At 42.6% G+C, this 21,960-nt stretch overlaps 1 protein-coding gene and 1 non-coding gene across 7 annotated transcripts in view; one reads left to right on the forward strand and one right to left on the reverse strand.

The window, feature by feature from the left end:
- The window catches only part of magt1 (magnesium transporter 1), a 41,874-nt gene that overhangs the window by 2,629 nt on the left and 17,285 nt on the right, over positions 1-21,960 (forward strand). For 5 of the 6 annotated variants that reach the window (XM_061835428.1, XM_061835429.1, XM_061835430.1 and 2 more), the window contains 3 exons: positions 4,585-4,754; positions 4,941-5,058; positions 5,152-5,292. In XM_061835428.1, the coding sequence (XP_061691412.1) occupies positions 4,612-4,754; positions 4,941-5,058; positions 5,152-5,292 (402 nt within the window). In that variant the 5' untranslated portion in view covers positions 4,585-4,611. Of the gene's footprint in view, positions 1-4,584; positions 4,755-4,940; positions 5,059-5,126; positions 5,293-21,960 lie in introns of those variants that run through there. The other variant, XM_061835431.1, reaches the window with a different exon arrangement.
- trnap-ggg (transfer RNA proline (anticodon GGG)) lies at positions 17,687-17,759 on the reverse strand. Its single transcript has one exon. It is a non-coding gene; the product is annotated as a tRNA-Pro (tRNA).

The following is a 21,960-nucleotide window of genomic DNA, read 5'->3' on the forward strand; positions in this document are numbered from 1 at the left end:
TAGCTCGTGAAAAATGGATTGCACAGTGCAAAGGATGAGAGTTTTGTGAGTTCCAAATGACAGGTAGGTGTCCATACAGCTATTTAAAAAAAAAAAAAAAAACAATAGCTGGGGATGTGGGGGACGTAATCCGTAAATCAGGGGTGCTAAATGTGTCGATGTGTGCATCAGAAGGCTTCTGCACAGCAGCCGTGGATGTGGATCGCCGCCGGCCTTGCCAACAAGGCCGAGGTGGTCTTGTGGATCGCCGCCGGCCTTGTCAACACGGCTTCGGCTGGGGTGGCTCGTCGCGGCGCCGGGCCGCGGTGGCTCAACTCCGCCGCGAAGGTGGATCAGACGGGGAAGCGGTTTGGCCGCGTCGTCGTCGTCGCTCGCAGGCGTCGTTTTAAATCACTTGCCGCGGAGTTAGGGTGGATCTGGTCCCCCTGAAATCTTTCAAAATCCACAAACTTTTTTCTGGAGGTGAGGTTCATCATGTAAGAGCTGCGTTTCAAATTTCAACAACATTGAATTGTGTTTAGCGGTTCCTGATGGAGATTGAATTTTTCAAAATTAGACTGGTTTTGGTAAAGAATAGTTGATCAGCAATGCGACCATTTTCCGGAAAAAAATTTCCAAGCTATCGTCGAGCAGCGTCGAGAACGTCAGGACATTCCCCGGAACTTTCAGAAGCACTCATGAAATCCTTGAGCAGGTTGACCTCTCAGCCCTAGTTTGTGTTTACCTCTCAGTTAACGCGAAGTCATTGAACTGTCAACATGGCTGCTGCGAAACAGAAAGACCCGCGGTATTTTTTGCTTGGGACCGTCCCAACCACAGATTATAAAGACATTAAAGGAGCCAAACCTCCTTCCAGAAAACAGATTGTTCTGTCATTCATTGGTGCAAAAGAGGAATTCCAAAGACAAGAAGTCGCCAAGCCTATCAGGGAAGCTGCAAAATCTGTCGTTCAGGAAGTCGTGATTTTTTTACCAGAAAGCGAGGATACCAAAAGTTGCGGAAAACAAGATGTCGGAGAAGGTTGAATCGTTATACGCTTATATGCAAGAGCTGATGAAAATTCCGAAAGATCGACGATTGTCAGGAAGACCGCTTAAACGCATCGAAGATTTCAAATCCGGGTTGGAGGAGACGTTTTCATTCTGGCCACGTGATGTCTTCGATCGTATTTCGAATGAAGAACACCCCCTGTTCCTGAAAAACATGATGGAGACCAGGACGAACGTGATGGGAGGCATTGATTCAAACTTGGCCACAACCGAGAAGAAAGTCGCGGAGTGTATCAAACAAAACACCATGCGCATTGAGAGAGAAGTGAATAAGGAACTGGTCGAAGACCCGGACGAGTCATCCGAAACAGATGATTCAGACGAATTCACTCCATCAACATCGACTAGACTTCCCCATAGAAGACTGAAGAAGACTGGCTCAGATATACACGTCCCATTTGATGTACTGAAATCACCGAAATTAGTTTCAACGGCAATGAGGAACAATATTTCTCCTTCTGCACTAGCGGCAACTGTAGAATCTCTCATCAGCTCATGTGATTGGACTACATCTGCAGTAAACTTGAACCTGGTGCAGTCCTACCGGTACCGGAAGGACACGGCCGCCAACATTGCTGAGAGAATCCAGACGGATTAGGTTCCTCCCCGACTAGTAGCAATTCACTGGGATGGCAAACTTATGGAGACGTTACCTGATAAATAAGCAAAAGATGATCGTCTTCCCGTGTTTATTTCAGGCTAGGGTGGGATCAAATTGCTCTGTGTTCCTGCCCTTCCTGTAAAGTCTTTGGAAAGAGCTGGAGATCTTCTTTCTAAAGCTACTCTCAATCTAGTGGAGACATGGAACTGTAGTGGCAATATTTCAGCTATGGTATTTGATAATACCAGTGCTAATACGGGACATCTCACAGCTGGCTGCATTTGCATCCAGGAAAATCTCTGGAAAGCAAAGTTGTGGTGCTCCTGTCGAAGACGTGGGTGAAATCTTACTCACAAAGGCTTGGGATGCTCTGGGTATGGAAGTATCGAAAAGCAAAGACATTTCAGTGTTTACGAAATTCAGGGACAGGTACTCCGAACTGGATTTGACTGCTGAGCTGACAAGAGACAGCAGTTCGGATCCTTTTATGCTGGAGCAGCGACATCATGTAATTGAACTTCTGACAACAATCTAGACAGGGACTGGTGACCCCAACTCGGCTGCTGTGAACTTGTTACCGTGAGGCGACTACCGAGAACTGCTAGACTTGTTTTTAGTTTACCTAGGGGAGGACAATACATCCAACTTTCAGACACCCGGTGCGACACACAAAGCTCGCTGGATGGCGAAACTTTTGTATGCAATCAAAATGATTCTTTTAAGAAATTCTGTCGCCGATTTGAAGGATTGACTCTTATTAAAGTCTGTCATGGGTAAAGTAGCAAGATTTGTGACTTTTGAGACGCACATTTATGTGCCGTGGTGGTTCATGTGTCCAATTAGCTCGGAAGCGCCGATCAATGATTGACAATTGGCTTAAAATTTGACAAAATTTGTGAATATTGATCCAGTGATAGCTGAAGCCGTTTTGAAGGGGTTCATGAATCACTACTGGTACTTCGTGCCAGAAATGATTCCCCTCAGTCTCTTCAGTGACAGTCTCGACAAGATAGAGTAACGTGAAATAGCGGAACCAATTATCTCATTCCCAAAGAAACCACATAACAAGAGTCGGCACGGGACTGGTTACAGGAAACCAATTTCCCCCCGTTTTCACCCTGAACATACAAGTTGAAAGATTTATGTTCATGTGCTTCGTGGAAATTCTTTGGATTACTTCACATAGACACTGATTTTCTTCATGAAGATCCTGAACAATGGCAGTCAATGGAAAACTACAGAAAACATCAATCTGTCGTCCGAAACCTGAGGGTGACTAACGACAGCGCCGAGAGAATTGTAAAACTAGCTGCCGAATTTCTAAAATCCGCTAAAATAGAAAAAAACTACTAAAATATTGTGCAAGTTGTGGAAAATTACAGGAAATCTGTACCAAACCAACGGAAGAAAATGAAAACCGAAATTGAAAATTGGTATTTGCATTTGTAGACTAGACAAATGGAGAAAAATGTAACATTTTACTATTGTGGCGTTCTGTAGGTACATTTCAGGATGCATGTTTTGAATGATGGATGTTCATTTGAATGAATATTTTACGAATACATTTTAATCTTTCCTTTTGGCTATTTTTTTTTTTATGGAATTGTGAATATTTTATTGCTTGCAGTCCACTGATACAAGTAGGAATGTAGGCTTTAATGTGTCAATTTGACTGATGCAATGTTGAGATTTCCATTGCGATGAGGAAACCCTAAACATTGAAATAGTTCAGCATTTTACTTTTAATATCAAGCCTCACGCTAGAAAAAAAAGTTCAGTTCAAAAGACTCAAGTTTTCAAAATCAAGGGGGATCAGATTCACCCTAGCGGAGGTGGATCGGACAGGGAGGCGGTTTGTCTGCGCGGTTGTCTTCGCTCACGGGTGGATCGGTTTGGGAGGTGGTTTGGCCGTGATCTGCGTATCTAAATATGGGTCAAAACAATAGGGTAATATTGCCCCGGTCACTTCACTCGGTTGTGAGATGTTCTCTTCTGCGAAAAGAGCTTCCGTGTCAGAAGGGGCGTGTTCGTCTCCCATAGTAGGTGGCACAGCGTGTTTTCAATGGGGTATGTCCCAGTGTGACAACATGGACAGAAGATCCAGCCAATATTGCTACCATTTAAATGGCGAATGAGACTTCCGCAATTTTGTGCATGGATGACACGCTCTCCACTCATATTTATTTTTTCATATAGACATTGAACTGAATAGTAATATGTATTTTTCATTACAATATCTATTTTAGAATGTTTATAGGCATGACACTTGGGCTTTAAGTACTCATTAAACCATTACAGTGGGCTTTAAACTTTCACTTCACATCAAAAAACCATTATTCTCATCACATTCCCTCCAAACTGGAATACACACGGCCTTTGAGGTTCTCCACAATGCATTGCGCCAGGTCTCGAATCATTCAAAAACCACAATTTCACATCAGATGCCATAAGAGAACAAACCAAAGCAAATTTATTTATATGGCGCATTTCATACACGAGGTAACTCATTGTGCTTTACATGATTAAAGACATTTGAGAGAGATAAAACACTTAAAACGGCATAAAAAAAAATGACAAACAAAATGTAAAAAAAAAAAAAAAACACGTGTTTTGGGAACCAAAAATGTAGTTCTGCTCCAGAAACCAGACTGACAGCACCTGTAGTGGCCATAGCGGTCGCTAGTATTGGATGTAAAAGTAAATAATTATGCAAAAATGAACACTACACATCACACTACAAAGATAACTGATCAAAACATTTTACCATATGTTTATAACCTCTTGTCCATATACAGGAGTGTATCCTTTTCATATATTTTGTTTTGGATGTGCTGTATTAACTGATCTCGACACTAAAGGTCAACAAAGAGGTTAACCTATGTCTACGATGGGTAGTCTGTCATGTCAATTTCTGGCTGTATGTATTCTGTGTAGACTCTCCTGTCAGAGAAAGTAACCCAGATGATGGAGTGGACCTCCAGGCGTTCCGTCATTCGAATGAATGGCGATAAATTTCGTCGCTTTGTAAAGGCTCCTCCCAGAAACTACTCAGTTGTCATCATGTTTACAGCATTGCAGCCACAAAGGCAGTGCACAGTCTGTAGGTATGTCGCAGCCAATTAACATGACACTTGTGAATACATTGTACTGGTTTCAGGCATTTGTCAAGAAAAAAAAAATCAATATTACTCCATGTGAAACTGTGAACAAGGGTTTTGCGTACACTGTCAGGTTAGTGTGATAGAACATAGATAAATGGATATAATTCAAATGCATGTTTTTTTTTCCAGACAAGCAGATGAAGAGTTTCAGGTACTCGCTAATTCCTGGCGTTATTCCTCTGCCTTCACAAACAAGGTCTTCTTTGCATCTGTTGATTTTGATGAAGGATCAGATGTCTTTCAGATGGTAAAACGAGATTCACGGGTTGTGAACCACAGTATGCTCTTTATCAGCCATCCTCATACCAGCTGTAGCTCTGTAATTTTTTTTTTCTTGCAGCTTAATATGAACTCTGCCCCAACATTTCTCCATTTTCCTGCCAAAGGGAAACCTCGTAAGTCTGATACCTATGAGCTCCAGGTCAAAGGCTTTGCAGCTGAGCAGCTGGCAAGGTGGGTGGCAGACCGGACTAATGTGCAGGTATGTGGAACACTTTAAAAATTTCCACTAATAGGACAAATAAATATGAACTGTCCATTTTTGGACCGGTGAATTTAGTTAAATGTTTTGTATTATGAAAAGAACTACTTCATTTTTGAAATGGTGAACTGAACTTTGAGCTAGTTTGTGTAGAAAATTAACTTCTGTCCTCCTGTATGATTTCACATCACAATATGTACAGTTGAAACCAGAAGATAACATACATTGTGCAAAAACTTAAACTTAAAATTTATTTTTTTGTCTCAATCAGAAATCAAATCAGACTAAACTTCTCCTGTTTCAGGTCAGTCATAATCACCAAAATGATTTAATTTTACTAAATGCCAAAACAATGAGCGAGATCATTTCTGACACTTTTTCTTTTAGGTCAAAAGTTTACAAACATTTCCTTAGTATCGCGTAGCATTTCTTTTGAACTACATGACTTTGGTCAAACGTTTTAGCTAACCTTCTGACAGTACTCTGCTGTATTCCTGGTACATTCATCCTGACAGAACTTGTGTTACTGAGTGAGGTTTGTCAGTTGCCTGGCTTGCACATGCCTTTTCAGATCTGCCCACACATTGTCAATGGGATTCAGATGAAGGCTTTATGAAGCCACTGCAAGACATTGACTTTATCCTCAAGCCACTTTTTAACCATTTTGACAGTATACTTTTGGTCACTTATCCTCTAATAGTTCCTTCTTTTCCTCTCGGCTTGTTCCGTTAGGGGTCGCCACAGCTTGTCATCTTTTCCAATCTAAGCCTATCTCATGCATCTTCCTCTCTAATACCAACTGTCTCATGTCTTCCCTCACAAAATCCATCAACCTTTTCTTGGGTCTTCCTCCCGCTCTTTTGCCTGCCAGCTCCATCCTCAGCACCCTTCGACCAAGATGTACTGCTGTGGCAGTCCACTCTGTGACTTGGAAGGGACCTGTCCACCTAGGTTCAGACCATTTTCGTTTTATCACTTTTAACCACACAGATTTGCAAATGTTTCTGTCAAATGGGAGAAATTGATTGTTAGTTGTCTGAGCCCAGGTGGGCCTGGAACTTCACCCGCAGCTAGTGGAGCTGTGGGTGCAGGAAACGGTCTGTTAGTATAACACTCAAATGGAGTCCAACCTTGAAGAATTTAATGACATTGGAATGTTCATTAATGCCAATGGAAGAGCTTGCAACCAATTGAGTGTGGATGAAGCTACTAAAGCCTTAGCTATCTTTTCCTTAATGTTCCTGTTCATGTGGTCAACCTGACCTTGTGATTGTGGATGATACACAGACTCAAAATGATGTTTCAAATTTAACATTTTTTGCACAACCTGGACATTTTTGTTTTTTTAAATTAGTTCCATTGTCTGATCTAATTTTTCTAGGGAACCCGTGCGTTGGAATGTAATGATTAACCAAATGTTTTAACCACTATGCTAGCTGTTTAAGATTTGCAGAGATATGCTTCTGGCCAACCTGAAAAGGAATCTATTATAATTAGAAAATACCAGTAACCTGACACTATTTTAATCATGTCAGTGAAATCCATTGAATCACCTGACCAGGAGCGTCCACGTCCGGATCGTGTACTCCCTGCGGTGGTTTTGTTGTAGGCATACTGTTATACTTACTGCAAACGCTGCAGTCCTGCAGTTCACCTTTAACAATTTGTCTCATAAAAGTATGCTACCAGGAGTGGAGTCGTCTCAATGTTTCATCCACACCTACATGGCATGTTCCATGGGCTTTAGAAATTGGATTTTTCAATTGTGTCTGAGATGGAATGCATTTACTCTCTTTTTGCCATATGCCATGATCTTTGAAACCCCCTTTCTACTTCCACACGCTCTTTTCTTCTGGACTTGCCTTTTCCTCCCACAACTTAACTGCCTCTACTGTCACCTCCTGTTGATTGTCACAGTCAGACTCACTTACAGTTAGTTGGAGTGTTGGTCGGTACCCTGCAACCTTTTTTGCTGCTCGATCTGGTGATTCGTTTCCTACCAATACGAAATCATTAGTTTGAGAGTGACCTTTGCATTTTTTTACTGCCACCGCTGTTGGGAGCAGTAAAGCATCTCACAATTTGAGAATGTCGTCCTGATGTTTAATGGGTATACCGGTTGCAGTTTGGAAATTGTTTCGCTGCCATTCTTATAAAGCAACATGAACTGTCATGTGTGCCTACGCTGAATCTGTGTAAATGTTTACTGACTGGTTTTCTGCTAACCTGAGAGCTGCTGTCAATGTCAAAATTTCTGCTCTTTTTGCTGACTGTGAGCCTGAAATTCTTACTGCTTGAACGTCTTCAAAACCTGTTTCTGTGGGTTGGGTTCCTGCAAATCCAAATTGTAGGCCATCGTTGCCCCTAAAGCAACATTCGTCTGTGAAAATAATCAAGTACGGGTTGTCAAGCGGTGTCTCATAGAGTTAAGTGCGAAGTGAGTCTTCTTCCATAGTTCTTCGTACACAACAATGTGGTTCACCTTCGAGCAGACCTTCGACCCATGTTTACTCCTTCATGAGTAAAGAGAATATGTGGTTGTTAAAATCGCCTCAATTTTCCTCTATCTTCCTCTGTTCATGGTAAAAGCTTGACTTGTTTTATCGTGGACTGTACTGTGTGATGTTTGCACAGTCAGTGGGTGATGGAGAACAATGTGAGGTGTTTTCTGAATCACTCTGGCTAGAGTAGATGCGAAAGAAGCACAAGTTGGATGTCTTTGCTTGTATTTTTCCAGTGGAGTGGATAGACAAACTTGACTTCCTCCTTCCCCCTTCTGATAAAGGGAAGCAGACAAACTGCTGACCTTTTCAGACGCATCAAGATGGAACATGTGACTATAATCGGGAATCGCAAGAGCTGCAGCAGTGGAAAGATGCTGTTTCAAGGAAATGAACGAAGTATCTGCTTCCGCGGTCCATCAAAGAGTGTTAGAAAGGTTCCGCATACCCTGGTCATTTACCATCTGTCGGAGTGGGTGAGTGAGTTCAGCAAAGTCTGGAACATGATGTCTGGAGTAGTTGCAAAGACTAATAAAGGCCAGCATGGTTTTGACATTCATTGGTTTCGGGTGATGGAGGATGTCATCTTTGTGAGAGGGAGATATTCCTGTGCTGTGGTGTGAGATCAGTCGTCCGAGAAAGGAAACCTGTGGTCATGCAATCTGAAGTTTGGACTTGGAACACTTCAGGCCAACAAAGGCCAAATGAGAGAGCAAAGACCTGGTGGCTTCAAGACAAGAAGTTTCAGATGGAGCTGCCAGCAAGAGGTCATCCACATACTGCACCAAGAGAACACATTAGGCAATTCAAGTGGAGAGAGCAACTGACGAAGACAGTTGTTGAAGAGTCCAGGGGAAAGGACAAAACCTTGAGGCAGGCGATTGTAGGAGTAACAAACACCATTCCAAGTGAAAGCAAAAACATTGCTTCATTGAGGGATGAAGAGCAATGCAAAAGAAAGCATTAGCAAAGTCAATGCAAGTGAAATGAGTATGGGACAATATTGAGTGAGGGTTCGGGACTGGCAAAGTGGGAGTTAGAACGGCCGCATTAATTGCTCGCAGGTCATGGACCATGCAAAACTTTCCAGTGTCTTTCTTTTCAAAGGGTAAAATGGGTGTGTTGTAATCAGAGCCAGGAATTTCATCCCAGCCTCTTTTACACAGTATTAGGGAACACACATTCGTCCTGGTTTCATCAGAACCGCAACAGGTGAAACATTGCAGAGACCAACATCAGTGGGATTCGTGGACCACAGCGACGTGGGAAAGGAATCAGGAAGTTGACTAGCAAAGTCGCTGTCAGTTGTTTCACATGCACTGTGCCTTATCCAGAAGCTGGTGCTCCAAAACAGAAGTTGGCAAAAATGTGTTAGACTCAATCCAATAAGCATCAAGTGATAAGGAATACAGCAACTGAGAGTGAAATTAATTTTTCCAATCTGTGGCCTGTGTGCATGCCAGGACAAATGAACCAAGGTCCTTCGCTGTGTGCTGAGGCGAAACCATCAAAGAGACGTGGGTGGCAAGGAGGCATAGAATCCGGAGGATCCGCCATCATATACCATTTGCGTTGTTCAGGAGTCAGGAACACCGAAAAGGCGACACCTGGTTTGCCTGCAAACAAATCACCCATGTTCAATTCCCATACGTTATCAATGTCCTGAAATGCCTCACTATAGATCTCTTCCCCTGATCTGTCATAGTACAGAGTGCACAAATCACCCATGTTCAATTCCCATACGTTGTTATCAATGTCCTGAAATGCCTCACTATAGATCTCTTCCCCTGATCTGTCATAGTACAGAGTGCAATGCATACAATCGGTTACCATATCATAAGATTTGAGGTTACGGACCCAAGGTGACCAGAGAGTCCAAAAGTGCTCTGCTTTGAGCCAACCACTGGAGTCAATATCCACTCTTGCCCAATAGATGTCGGCAGTGGCGCATACCACAGGGCGTTGTTCAACAAGCGGAAACTGGGAGGTGGCACCGGAGGGCGAAGCGGCAGAGCAGCAGTAGGTGTTACCATCTGGAAATTCCAGGATAAGTCCATCAGAGCTGTATTTGATGGGAGGCCACGTGGTGATGAGGAGATTTCTGCCCAAAAGATTCACTGGCCTGTTAGGTGCAAACACAAAAGAATTAAAAAAACGTCTGAGGAAAAACTCACTGGAGTTGTCAATTGCAGGGCAGTTTCTTCACCCTTGAATCCAACAAGTGACATGCTTTTTCTGGTAAGAGAGGTATCAGGTGGCAGGGCTGTGACAGTAGAATGCCGAGCTCCTGTGTCAACCATAAATGATAAACTGGATCCTCCTACTGTCAGGATCATCAAAGGCTCCTGCAGGCCTAAACATGTGAATTCAGGGCACCATCATTGCAGAAACTGTCCACCAGAAGGAGGTAGATACTCTTGGTGTGGCACTGAGGGATATCCTTGTTGCTCCTGCGGTAGCTGCTGGTGCTGTGTAAGATGTCCTCTCTCTCGGGATTGACTGTAACCTCGTTGATTGTAGCCACGTGCAGGTTGTTGGCCTCTGCCTCTCCATCCAGACGCTTGAGGTCGCTGTCTGCAAACATGGGCACAAGAACCAGGGCGTCCATAATTGAAATTATTGAAGCACATGTCACTGCCACCAGGGGGCGCAAACAATCGGAACCGACAGAGGGAGATGAGATCACAGCATGAGCGCCTTCTTCCTGATTTTTCAGATATTGCAACTGCAACATAGCAAGTTGTTTCTGTACTTTTGTGTTTGTCTACCTTTTGATTCTTTTTCTTTAGCATGTCTCCTCAAATGATGTTTAAGATGTGACAACCCACCAGTCAACCTCAGCACCGGGAAGGTCCGGCTTTGCCTCCATGACCTGCGCCACAGACTTTGGAACGCCCTTCAAAATGGCTGCTCGGAACACTTGCGAATGCAAGCCGGAGGCCGTAAGAGCGTGTCCTGTTTCCAGAGTATAATCAGTGAGGGCTCGGTCAACAAATGCCGCGGCCTCCATCTGCTTTGGGACCAAACACCAGATCTGAAATAACACACTCAGGGAGGGGAAACAAAGTGTCCAATGCTGTAGACAAGGTGTCAGGTTCACCAATCAGACATTCATGAAACAGGACAAAAAAGCAAAGACACCAGTTCAAGTCTCGCGAGGAGAGAGGAGAGGAACTGTCTCGTACAATTCACCACTGCACTCTCTAATTATCTTCTATTTATTTAGTTTTAAGACGCCCCTTATTTACATGGATGTTACAAAAAGGAGACGACAAGCAAAACAGTTTGAAACAAGGTGTTTGTTCATGCCTGCTAGGAGGCTTCCACTTTATCTAGAGTAGAGCAAAGCATTTCTTTATTGGAAGCAGATGTATGATAATTATGATCACAATTATTCCTACATTTCCCCCCTGTTTATCCTACATTTGCTACCACATTTTCGAGAGCAGAGCAAAGTATTCTTCATTGCAGGTAGAGCAAAGCATTCTTCATTGTAGGCAGAGCAGTAACTGAATTGGAGCAGAGTAAAGCATTTCTTCATTGCAGTCAGAAGCAGTTACTTAATACTATTTACAATTATTTCTACATTATCCTCCTGTTTATCCTACATTTGCTCAAATCCTTAAATCATCTAATAGATCACCCTTTCATCTTACACTCGGAGGAAAATATAGCACTAATTACTTGTAATCTTCTGGATCAGAGAACAAGTCTGGAAGAGAAGTCATAACGTCACCATCGTTGTCAACAATCTCACTGTCATTACTCTGCTGTGCCTATAGTGGATATATTTCTGCCAATTTTTAATTTGTCGGGGCAATAGCAGTGGTTATAAGTTGGTTAGGTGATGCTTTTATGCAGGGAATACAACAACATCCACATAATGCAAGAATAGCGATAGAAACTACGACAGAGAACACCAAGTTTTTATATTTGCCAAACACTTTTTCCCACCACTCAGACCAGGCTGATGTGCTCACGCCAGAGTGCTCCTTCATCTTGTGGTTCAGCCTTGAATGGCCCTTGTGAGTGACCCATCAGGTGCTGTGTTATTTGGAATAAACGTACAATACTGGTCACCGAACATTGCGCAGACGCCACCCTTCTCAGAGCATGTCGACTGCTCTGCGGTGCTGGAACGTCATGAGTGAGGTTGTAGCTGGTTGTTCCCTTATGGCAATAAAGCCTGCTTCCGTATAATTACCTAGTTTCTGTACATTGTAATATATCTAGTTGATTCTGTCAACGTTTTTATTCAGAGTTATCGATAACAAGATGGATTCCCATCTGGCAGCAATCTCATTAACCAACTTATACTCATCTGGTATCCCGTTGGGATGCCATTTGCATCAATGTATGTCAGATCTCCCCTTCGCCTTCGGGAGAACCCAAGGGGAGGTTCAAAGATGGATGCGGCCCATTGACCCCTCCGTACAGGGCACTTAACCACGCCTCCTGAAGTGACGTCAAGCCACGTGCGCTGACGTAAGACAAACAGTAAAAATGGCAAATACAATACAATACATTCTTAACTGAGACAGACTCCATGCTTCGGATTTAATTCAAATCAACGATATATTATAGATTCTAAATGCAAGCAAGAAATCAATACGTTTGTGCAGTCCGATCATTGCTAAATATCGCTCAACAAAGAATAAGTGTGTCAATCGTTCACACGTAGCAATGTTATGCTAGCGAAGAACGTCTCATTCATTTATACGAGACTTGTATTGAAAATCAAATATAGGGCATATCTTCGTGCAAACAGAGTCTGGTTAAGCTTCGGCCGCGAGCCGGCAAGAAAGCGACACATTTCTGCAGTCCAATCATCGCTAAATATCGCTCAACAAAGAATAAGTGTGTCAATCGTTCACACGTAGCAATGTTATGCTAGCGAAGAACGTCTCATTCATTTATACGAGACGTGTATTGAAAATCAAATATAGGGCATATATTCGTGCAAACACAGTCTGGTTAAGCTTCGGCCGCGAGCCGGCAAGAAAGCGTCACGTTTCTGCAGTCCAATCATCGCTAAATATCGCTCAACAAAGAATAAGTGTCAATCGTTCACACGTAGCAATGTTATGCTAGCGAAGAACGTCTCATTCATTTATACGAGATGTGTATTAAAAATCAAATATAGGGCATATCTTCATGCAAACGCAGTCTGGTTAAGCTTCGGCCACGAGCCGGCAAGAAAGCGACACGTTTGTGCAGTCCGATCATCGCTAAATATTGCTCAACAAAGAATAAGTGTGCCAATCGTTCACACGTAGCAATGTTATGCTAGCGAAGAACGTCTCATTTATACGAGACGTGTATTAAAAATCAAATATAGGGCATATCTTCACGCAAACACAGTCTGGTTAAGCTTCGGCCGCGAACCGGCAAGAAAGCGACACGTTTGTACAGTCCAATCATCGCTAAATATCGCTCAACAAAGAATAAGTGTGTCAATCGTTCACACGTGGCAATGTTATGCTAGCGAAGAACTTCGAATTCATTTATACGAGACATGTATTGAAAATCAAATATAAGGCATACCTTTGTGCAAACATATCTGTTCCGGTTGATATTAAATGGATTTAGTTGATGATGCGTTCTTCCACAAAGTTTGATCTATTGAAGGCATTGTTCGTACTGGGTCTTCGGTTTTGGAAAGGGTATGACTCGAACTCCACCAACTAGCCTTTCAGGATACCTGTCGTCACTATTACAAAGTCCGTGACTACACCTCTTAACCATATTTTTTGTTAAATAACCTTAATACGCGATAAAACGCTAACAAAACCTATACTGGACCATGCAATGCTGTCTGAGAAAATGGCGGAAGCAAAAAGGGGCTTTGGTTTATGCAGATCTCTGGCCTCTGATTGGTCAGTGACGCGGATTGCGCAATATCCACGGAGGGGTCAATTGTATATCCTCTGCTTTGGATGGAAACGCAGTCACAGATAAGAGCAATGATACCAGTGCACACGTTCCTGCTGCATTTATCAGTGTGTCGTACAACTTTTAACCAACACACCACCACAACACATCGCTGCATGGGAGCAGTGGGGCAGTTTGCAGATGGATATCATGACACCATGTTTTGTTCAGAATTCCTACCTGAACACCTGTCCCTGTAAAGCTAACAGGAGAAATTAGCCAATGAAACATTAGTTGAAAATATAAATTTATCATTTACTGCCTTAGTTGTTGGATGAACATTATTCCATTTTTGACAAGTGGTGTTTGAAGTTGTTTTAGTCATCACCTCCAGGGTACATTGTGTTGGGATTTCTGCTGGAATCACGCATTAGTGGCCTAGGGCCCATGCATGTGATGTAACTATAGTTTACCTTGTTCGCTGCATTCTACATTAATAACAACCAGTTTTGTTTCCTATTTGTAAAAAAAAAAAAGAAGAATGAAAAAATGTTCCTCAGGCTTTTTCGGTTAAAATACTCCCTCCATAGTATACATACTCTTTTGTATGGCATTCGGGTTTAAGGTAGCATTAAACTGGCAAATGGTGAGAAGAAAGTGGGGGTTTCATTTAGCATAAGCCCAAAGATGGAATCCCCACTAATTAGACTCTGCCAAGGAATTGAAAAAGTGCTGAACTGACTCACTTGGAGGCACACATTGAGTCCTCCTCTCATGCCTCGGTGACTCCCGCATAGTTGTTTACCAATGTTATTTGAAATGAGGTTGCGCCTCTTTATCTTATGTGTGGTAGGCATAGTTAACTGAGTATAATTATTGGTTCTGTTGTTATGTATTTTTGTCAGCTTTACAGGTCCCAAAAGTAGCATATGAACAAAAATATCATTACGGCTGTCAATGTTGCAGCCCAACATGCTATCATATTATTTAGCCATTTTGAAGTCATGTCAACCAAGTCACCCCTAAATGAGTCAAGTGTCTTAAATCTTCACCAGCCTTCAGTTATTTTCAGATACTATAAATCTGCACCCACCGTATGCTGGACTTTGCTCACCTTTCCTCTTGGGTGACTCAGCTGAGATGACCTTTTACAGTGTATAAGGTGTATCCACGTTTCTTTCTGGTATTTTGTCCATGTCATTCAGCTCTTGCTCAGTCTATGCCAGTGTTCGGATAAAACTGCATGTACAGTAGATGTGAATTCATAAACAGACATAGGATGAATAAACAAATGTCAGTAATATCGTTATGAAAGCACAGTAACTAGTTACATTTTTTTTTTTCTGATGGTGTAGTGCAGGGATGTCAAACTAATTTCTCTTGCGGGCCACATTGTAGTTCGGGTTTCCCTCAGAGGGACATTTCGAGTGAAGGCAGCGTGGAATCGATTCCCGCTCAGTGATGGACATGGTGGTGTCGACATCTGCACTGCAACTGGCTGGCGACCAGTTCGGGGTGTAGTCTGCTGCTGCCCGAAGTTAGCTGGGATTGGCTCCAGCTCTCTCTCCGAATAAATGCAGAAGGGTTGCGTCAGGAAAGGCATCCGGCGTAAAAAAATCAAAAAGACAGTTACTGCCGCACCACCATGACAACGGCACAAAAATGGCTTGACACATCAATGCTGATAAAATTCCCAATTTGTTTCTAGTCCTATCAAATTGATGCATGTGAAATTTCCTAGTGACACGCCAATAGAGAACAGTGTTTTTTTGTTTTACAAAAGAAGTTAATGGATACACAGAATCCCCCAACTTTTTTTTTTTTTTTTTTTTTTTTTTTGCTTTCGTTATCAATTAATAGCATTGGTATTATCTCTGGATCTGTGCAAACAACACAATCTTTTGGACGCGTTTTTGTATGTAATTATCCAATTAGTTTTGATTTTATTTATTTATTTATTTTTGGGCGGTGGGACCTTGAGTGGTTCCCACAGGTACCACTCGAGCAGAAAAATTAAAATAACGGGTAGCGTTTTCATCCAACACCCAACAGCAAAATTTAACTGTTTAGTCACCATTATAACAGCAGTCTAACTCCCATGTGTAACCAGACTACACCGACCTTGGCAGTGGGAATGAGAACAGCTATCTTACAAGTGGTCAATAAAAACAAATTAGTTTTGTTTGTGTTAACAATGGTTTCAAAAGCAATAACTTTCCTACAATCAACAAATGAACTCAAGTACCCCTTTTTGCAATTTTTTTAAGCTGTTTGGGGTTGTTAATAACTCCTGAAAGGGACACACTTGTTTTTTTTTTTTTTTTTCCTTCATCATTCGTCTATCGCTCATTGTGTGGAAAATATTGGTAATTTGTATGGTCTCCCAAACAGTGTTTTGAATGGAATGAGACCTTTACGTGCTTGTAATGTATGTATAGTTAGACTAAATCTATCATTGTGTCCAAATTGCCCCTACGTGTGATTGTGAGTGCGGCTGTTTGTCTCCATGTGACCTGCAATATGCTGGCAACCACGTCAGGGTGTACCTTGCCTCCTGCCCGTTGACAGCTGGGATAGGCTCCAGCCCTCCCCGCGACCCTTGTGAGGATAAGTGGCTAAGAAAATGGATGGAGGGATGAATGGATGTGGATCTTGAGGAAACTGACCACGTTTTGGATGCACATTCCCTTGTGGATTATGTCACACACAGATCAAACAAGCCCAAGAAAAAAAGTTTTTTGCATACAAGTTAAATCCATGGATCATGTAATGCCTTTGTACCAGGGCTACCATTCCCGCTTTTGAGACCTGAGACTTCCCATGGCTCAACATTGCTGCCCACTTGAAAAATGTTTTTGGTAGAAATCTTTTTATTTTGTATCTGTGCTGACATAAATCCCATTTTGTAATGTAGTACCTTATTTTTTCCACATTTTTAGTTCTGCTGGTAAACTTTGTTGTTGCATTTTGTTTAACACATCATCTCAAAGTATGTCTTCATTTGTTACATGGTCAGCTAATTCCATAAAGGTTTTGGTTGCTGCTTCTTTTGCCGTTTTATCTGTAAATCCATTTCCTAATGATTCTTTGTCTGTATTTGATTTGTGTAGTGCACATTTACATATGGCTATGTCTTTTGGTAATTGAACTGCTATGAGCAAATTTTTTAGTAGCTCTGCATTTGTCACTGTGTTCCCTGGAGTTGTCGCTATTCCTCTATTTTTCCAGTATTGTCTGTGTAGATTGTCATACCACCGTGAATACAGCAGCATCTGGTCTCAGATTGTTTAAGACTGTCCAATAAGATATTGTCTGTACAGTTCAGTTTTCCCAATCACCTAGGGTGACTATAATCACTTCCCCCTGAACAGGGTGACAATTATGTTCTGTTTGAGGTAATTCTCAAGCTTCTACCACAAGTGGCGGAGTATTCTTACCTCTGCATCCTCAAACAGTTGTCACTCAAGTTCCTGTTCAAATGATGTAGCGTACATCCACTCACACTTTTACACATGCACACCTTTCACGGAGCTCATGTACAGGACACACCTTGCCCTTTTCTCAGTTTTATAGACTAATTATTCTACTCGATAGGGACTAGTATTCTCGAGGTTTGGTTCTGCCTGGAAAGGGTCTCAAGTGCTGTGTCCACGGTCTTTGCCTGGACGTGAACTCAGCCCCTGGAAACCTCAGGTATCTTGAGATCCGGCTCGAAGGACCAAGTAAATGTCAGGTTCACCAATCAGACATTCAGTAAACAGGACAAAAAAGGAAGAAAAGACACCAGTTCAAGTCTCGCGAGGAGAGATGAGAGGAGAGGAACTGTCTCGTACAATTTACCACTGCACTCTCTGATTATCTTCTCCTCAGCACCTCTATTTATTTAGTTTTTAAAAAAGTTTTCTTTCGGCTTGTCCCTTTCGGGGTCGCCACAGTGTGTCACCACAGATGAACGCACAAATATGTTTGGCACAATTTTTATGCCGGATGCCCTTCCTGATGCAACCCTTTTCAGGGAGTGGAGGCCCCAGTGGGATACGAACCCACAACCCCTGGTTTCCCAAACCAGTGCTCTAACCACTGAGCTACAGGGCCTCTATTTATTTAGTTTTAAGACTCCTCTTATTTACATGGATGTTACAAAAAGGAGACGACAGGCAAAACAGTTTGAAACAAGGTGCACATGTTTGTTCATGTGCGTGTGCATGTGTGGAAGATTGCTGAATACATGTGTGGTCATCATTTCTTTAACAGGCAGCAGTTCTAACAGTTCTGATGATTAGCTGTTTTTGTTCTTGCTATCTCCTGCTAGGAGGCTGCCACGTTATCTTGAGCAGAGCAAAGCATTTCTTTATTGGAAGCAGATGTATGATAATTATGATCACAATTATTCCTACACAAGGTCAAATAATTTTCTTGTGTAAGAGCCTGATGATCGGGGAGAGAAGAAAAACCTGAATTTTGCATGAGAAAGGAAGAATGTTGTGCGGCCTTCCGGAAAGAGGTGAGACAGGCTCTCGATGGACAACCGACGCTCCCGGAAGACTGGACGACGACAGCCAAGGTGATCAGAGAGACAGGCAGGAGAGTACTTGGTGTGTCATCTGGTAGGAAAGGGGAGAAGGAGACTTGGTGGTGGAACCCCATAATACAGGGAGTCATACAAGGAAAGAGATTAGCGAAGAAGAAGTGGGATACTGAGATGACTGAGGAGAGGCGAAAGGAGTACATCGAGATGCGACGTAGGGCAAAGGTAGAGGTGGCAAAGGCTAAACAAGAGGCAAATGAAGACATGTACACCAGGTTGGACACGAAAGAAGGAGAAAAGGATCTCTACAGGTTGGCCAGACAGAGGGATAGAGATGGGAAGGATGTGCAGAAGGTTAGGGTGATTAAGGATAGAGATGGAAATGTGTTGACTGGTGCCGGTAGTGTGCTAAATAGATGGAAAGAATACTTTGAGAAGTTGATGAATGAAGAAAATGAGAGAGAAGGAAGAGGCAAGAGTGAAGGACCAGGAAGTGGAAATGATTACTAAGGGGGAAGTCAGAAAGGCACTACAAAGGATGAAAAATGGAAAGGCAGTTGGTCCTGATGACATACCGGTAGAGGTATGGAAGCAATTTGGAGAGATGGCTGTGGAGTTTTTGACCAACTTATTCAACAGAATACTAGCCGGCGAAAAGATGCCTGAAGAATGGAGGAAAAGTGTTCTAGTTCCCATTTTTAAGAACAAAGGGGATGTTCAGAGCTGTGGGAACTATAGAGGAATAAAGTTGATGAGCCACACAATGAAGTTATGGGAAAGAGTAGTGGAGGCTAGACTCAGGACAGAAGTAAGTATCTGCGAGCAACAGTATGGTTTCATGCCTAGAAAGAGTACCACAGATGCATTATTTGCCTTGAGGATGCTCGTGGAAAAGTACAGAGAAGGTCAGAAGGAGCTACATTGTGTCTTTGTGGATCTAGAGAAAGCCTATGACAGAGTACCAAGAGAGGAACTGTGGTACTGCATGCGTAAGTCTGGTGTGGCAGAGAAGTATGTTAAAATAGTACAGGACATGTATGATGGCAGCAGAACAATGGTTAGGTGTGACAGAGGAATTTAAGGTGGAGGTGGGACTGCATCAGGGATCAGCTCTGAGCCCCTTCCTGTTTGCAGTGGTAATGGATAGGCTGACAGATGAGGTTAGACTGGAATCCCCTTGGACCATGATGTTCGCAGATGATATTGTGATATGCAGTGAAAGCAGGGAGCATGCAGAGGAACAATTAGAAAGATGGAGACATGCACTGGAAAGGAGAGGAATGAAGTTTAGCCGAAGTAAAACAGAATATATGTGCGTGAATGAGAAAAGTGGAGGGGGAAGAGTGAGGCTACAGGGAGAAGAGATAGCGAGGGTGGACGACTTCAAATACTTGGGGTCAACAATACAGAGCAATGGAGAGTGTGGTCAGGAAGTGAAGAAACGGGTCCAAGCAGGTTGGAACAGCTGGCGAAAGGTGTCTGGTGTGTTATGTGACAGAAGAGTGTCTGCTAGGATGAAGGGCAAAGTTTACAAAACAGTGGTGAGGCTGGCCATGATGTACGGATTAGAGACGGTGGCACTGAAGAAACAACAGGAAGCTGAACTGGAGGTGGCAGAAATGAAGATGTTGAGGTTCTCGCTCGAAGTGACCAGGTTGGATAGGATTAGAAATGAGCTCATTAGAGGGACAGCCAAAGCTGGATGTTTTGGAGACAAGATTCGAGAGAGCAGACTTCGATGGTTTGGACATGTTCAGAGGCGAGAGAGTGAGTATATTGGTAGAAGGGTGGTGAGGATGGAGCTCCCAAGCAAAAGAGCGAGAGGAAGACCAAAGAGAAGGTTTATGGATGTGGTGAGGGAAGACATGAGGGCAGTTGGGGTTCGAGAGGAAGATGCAGGAGATAGGCTAAGATGGCAAAAGATGACACGATGTGGCGACCCCTAACGGGACAAGCCGAAAGGAAAAGAAGAAGAAGAAGAAGTATTCAACTGTGAAAGTGGACATGATTGTGTAAGAAGGACATGGATATCACCTGCTCACATTTGTCCCGTAACCACTGCGCACTGCTTGAAGCCAATTGACACCACCAGATTGCATAGGTGGAAGTTTCTGCATCAACACACTCACATCAGTGGGAGAGAGAGGTTTGTAAAACATCGCAGAGTTACCAGTAGCCGGATCAACTTTGGCCAACATGGGAGCCTGTAAGATTTGGGAACGAGCGATACCTGAATACAAGTGTAAGAGTGACTTTGAAAAATGTCTGAGACCACATCAACGACTACCGGTAAAAGCTATGGCCGAACTCGTGGCACGGAAAAGCCAAAATCTAATCAGCAGCACGGAGAAGAGCACGAGGAGGCCTGTTAATGAACCATGAACAAATCTATCAACGCTTTGGAGGAAAGCATGGTTGAGGTCAGGAACAACGCAGCCTCCAATACAATGCGTATAACTGAAGCCGAGGAGCGTATATCATCTCTGGAAGATGATTTGGAGGTGGCTAAAGCGGAGCTAGCTACTGCTGCCAAACGCATCACTCTTTTGGAAACCAAGGCGGATGATTTAGAGAACCGGGGGCGCCGCAAAAATCTTCGTCTGTTTGGCCTACGTGAAAATGCTTAAATGAATGGGTCCTTATTGGAGTTTGTGGAGCACGAGTTACCAACATGTTTGAAACTAGGCAGTGACAGGAGCTTCATTCCTGAGTGTGTACACTGGACTCTGGCGCGGCCAAAACCAGGGCAAAGTAGAGCTGTGATCATTCGATTTCTGAAGTTTCAAGACAGAGAATTTGTTTTACGCACCGCTAGGCAGCTCAACATTACCCATGAAGAAAAGAAGCTCACATTTGCACCAGATATGTCGGTCGAAACCATGCGCCACAACGCAACGAGTTCAATGTGGTGAGAAAGAAGTTTGTGGAGAAAGGGCTTTACTGTGGATTCCAGATTTACCCCTGCAAGTTGAGAATCCTACATGAAGGAAGAATACAGCTGTTTGCCACGCCTAGAGAAGCTGAGAACTTATCAAACAACAACAATGTCTTGAACATTATGGTGTGCTTCATGATACACTATGTCAGACCTTTATAAGTTGTGCCCCTCTACTGGTTTTTAGTTTCGCCTATATATTTATTGCTCAGTTTGTGCTTGGTCAACAATGGTCATTTTTAGTTAGTTTGACCTATTACTTTTTCTTTTGATTTTATTCATTTATTTATTCTTGTGAAGGGGAGAAAAGAGTAGTAAGTTTCGGGTATGGTAGAGTTGCTACTGTCCTATTTATTTATTTTTGGGGCGGGTTGGGTGGATGCCACCATTTATGTTTCTTTCTGTTTTTCGTTTGCTTGAATAGTTTTACCACTCCTCCTCACGGTGGATTGGTGTTAGTCCCCATATCTGTTTTATTTAGAGTAAGGGATGGGGATGCTTTCTAAATTTTTGTTTATAAAGGTTCATGTTGTTTAGTTTAAGTTGCACAGACATTGTTAATCCAAGTCACTGTTTTGATAATATTGTATTTTGTATGCTTATGAAAAGTACAAGTCATAAAATTGTTGATTTAAAGATTACAAGTTGGAATGTCAGGGGTCTTAAAAATCTTAATAAATTGAAACAGGTTATTAATAGAATTAAATTATTGAATGCTAAAATAGTACTCCTTCAGGAGAGTCTTTTGACTGATTCAGAAATCAAAAAGGTTAGAAATAGGTGGCCTGGAAATGTACTATATGCATCATGCAATAATTATGCAAGGGGTGTTT

The sequence above is a fragment of the Syngnathoides biaculeatus genome, chromosome 11 (assembly GCF_019802595.1).
Source record: "Syngnathoides biaculeatus isolate LvHL_M chromosome 11, ASM1980259v1, whole genome shotgun sequence".
Lineage (NCBI taxonomy): Eukaryota > Metazoa > Chordata > Actinopteri > Syngnathiformes > Syngnathidae > Syngnathoides > Syngnathoides biaculeatus.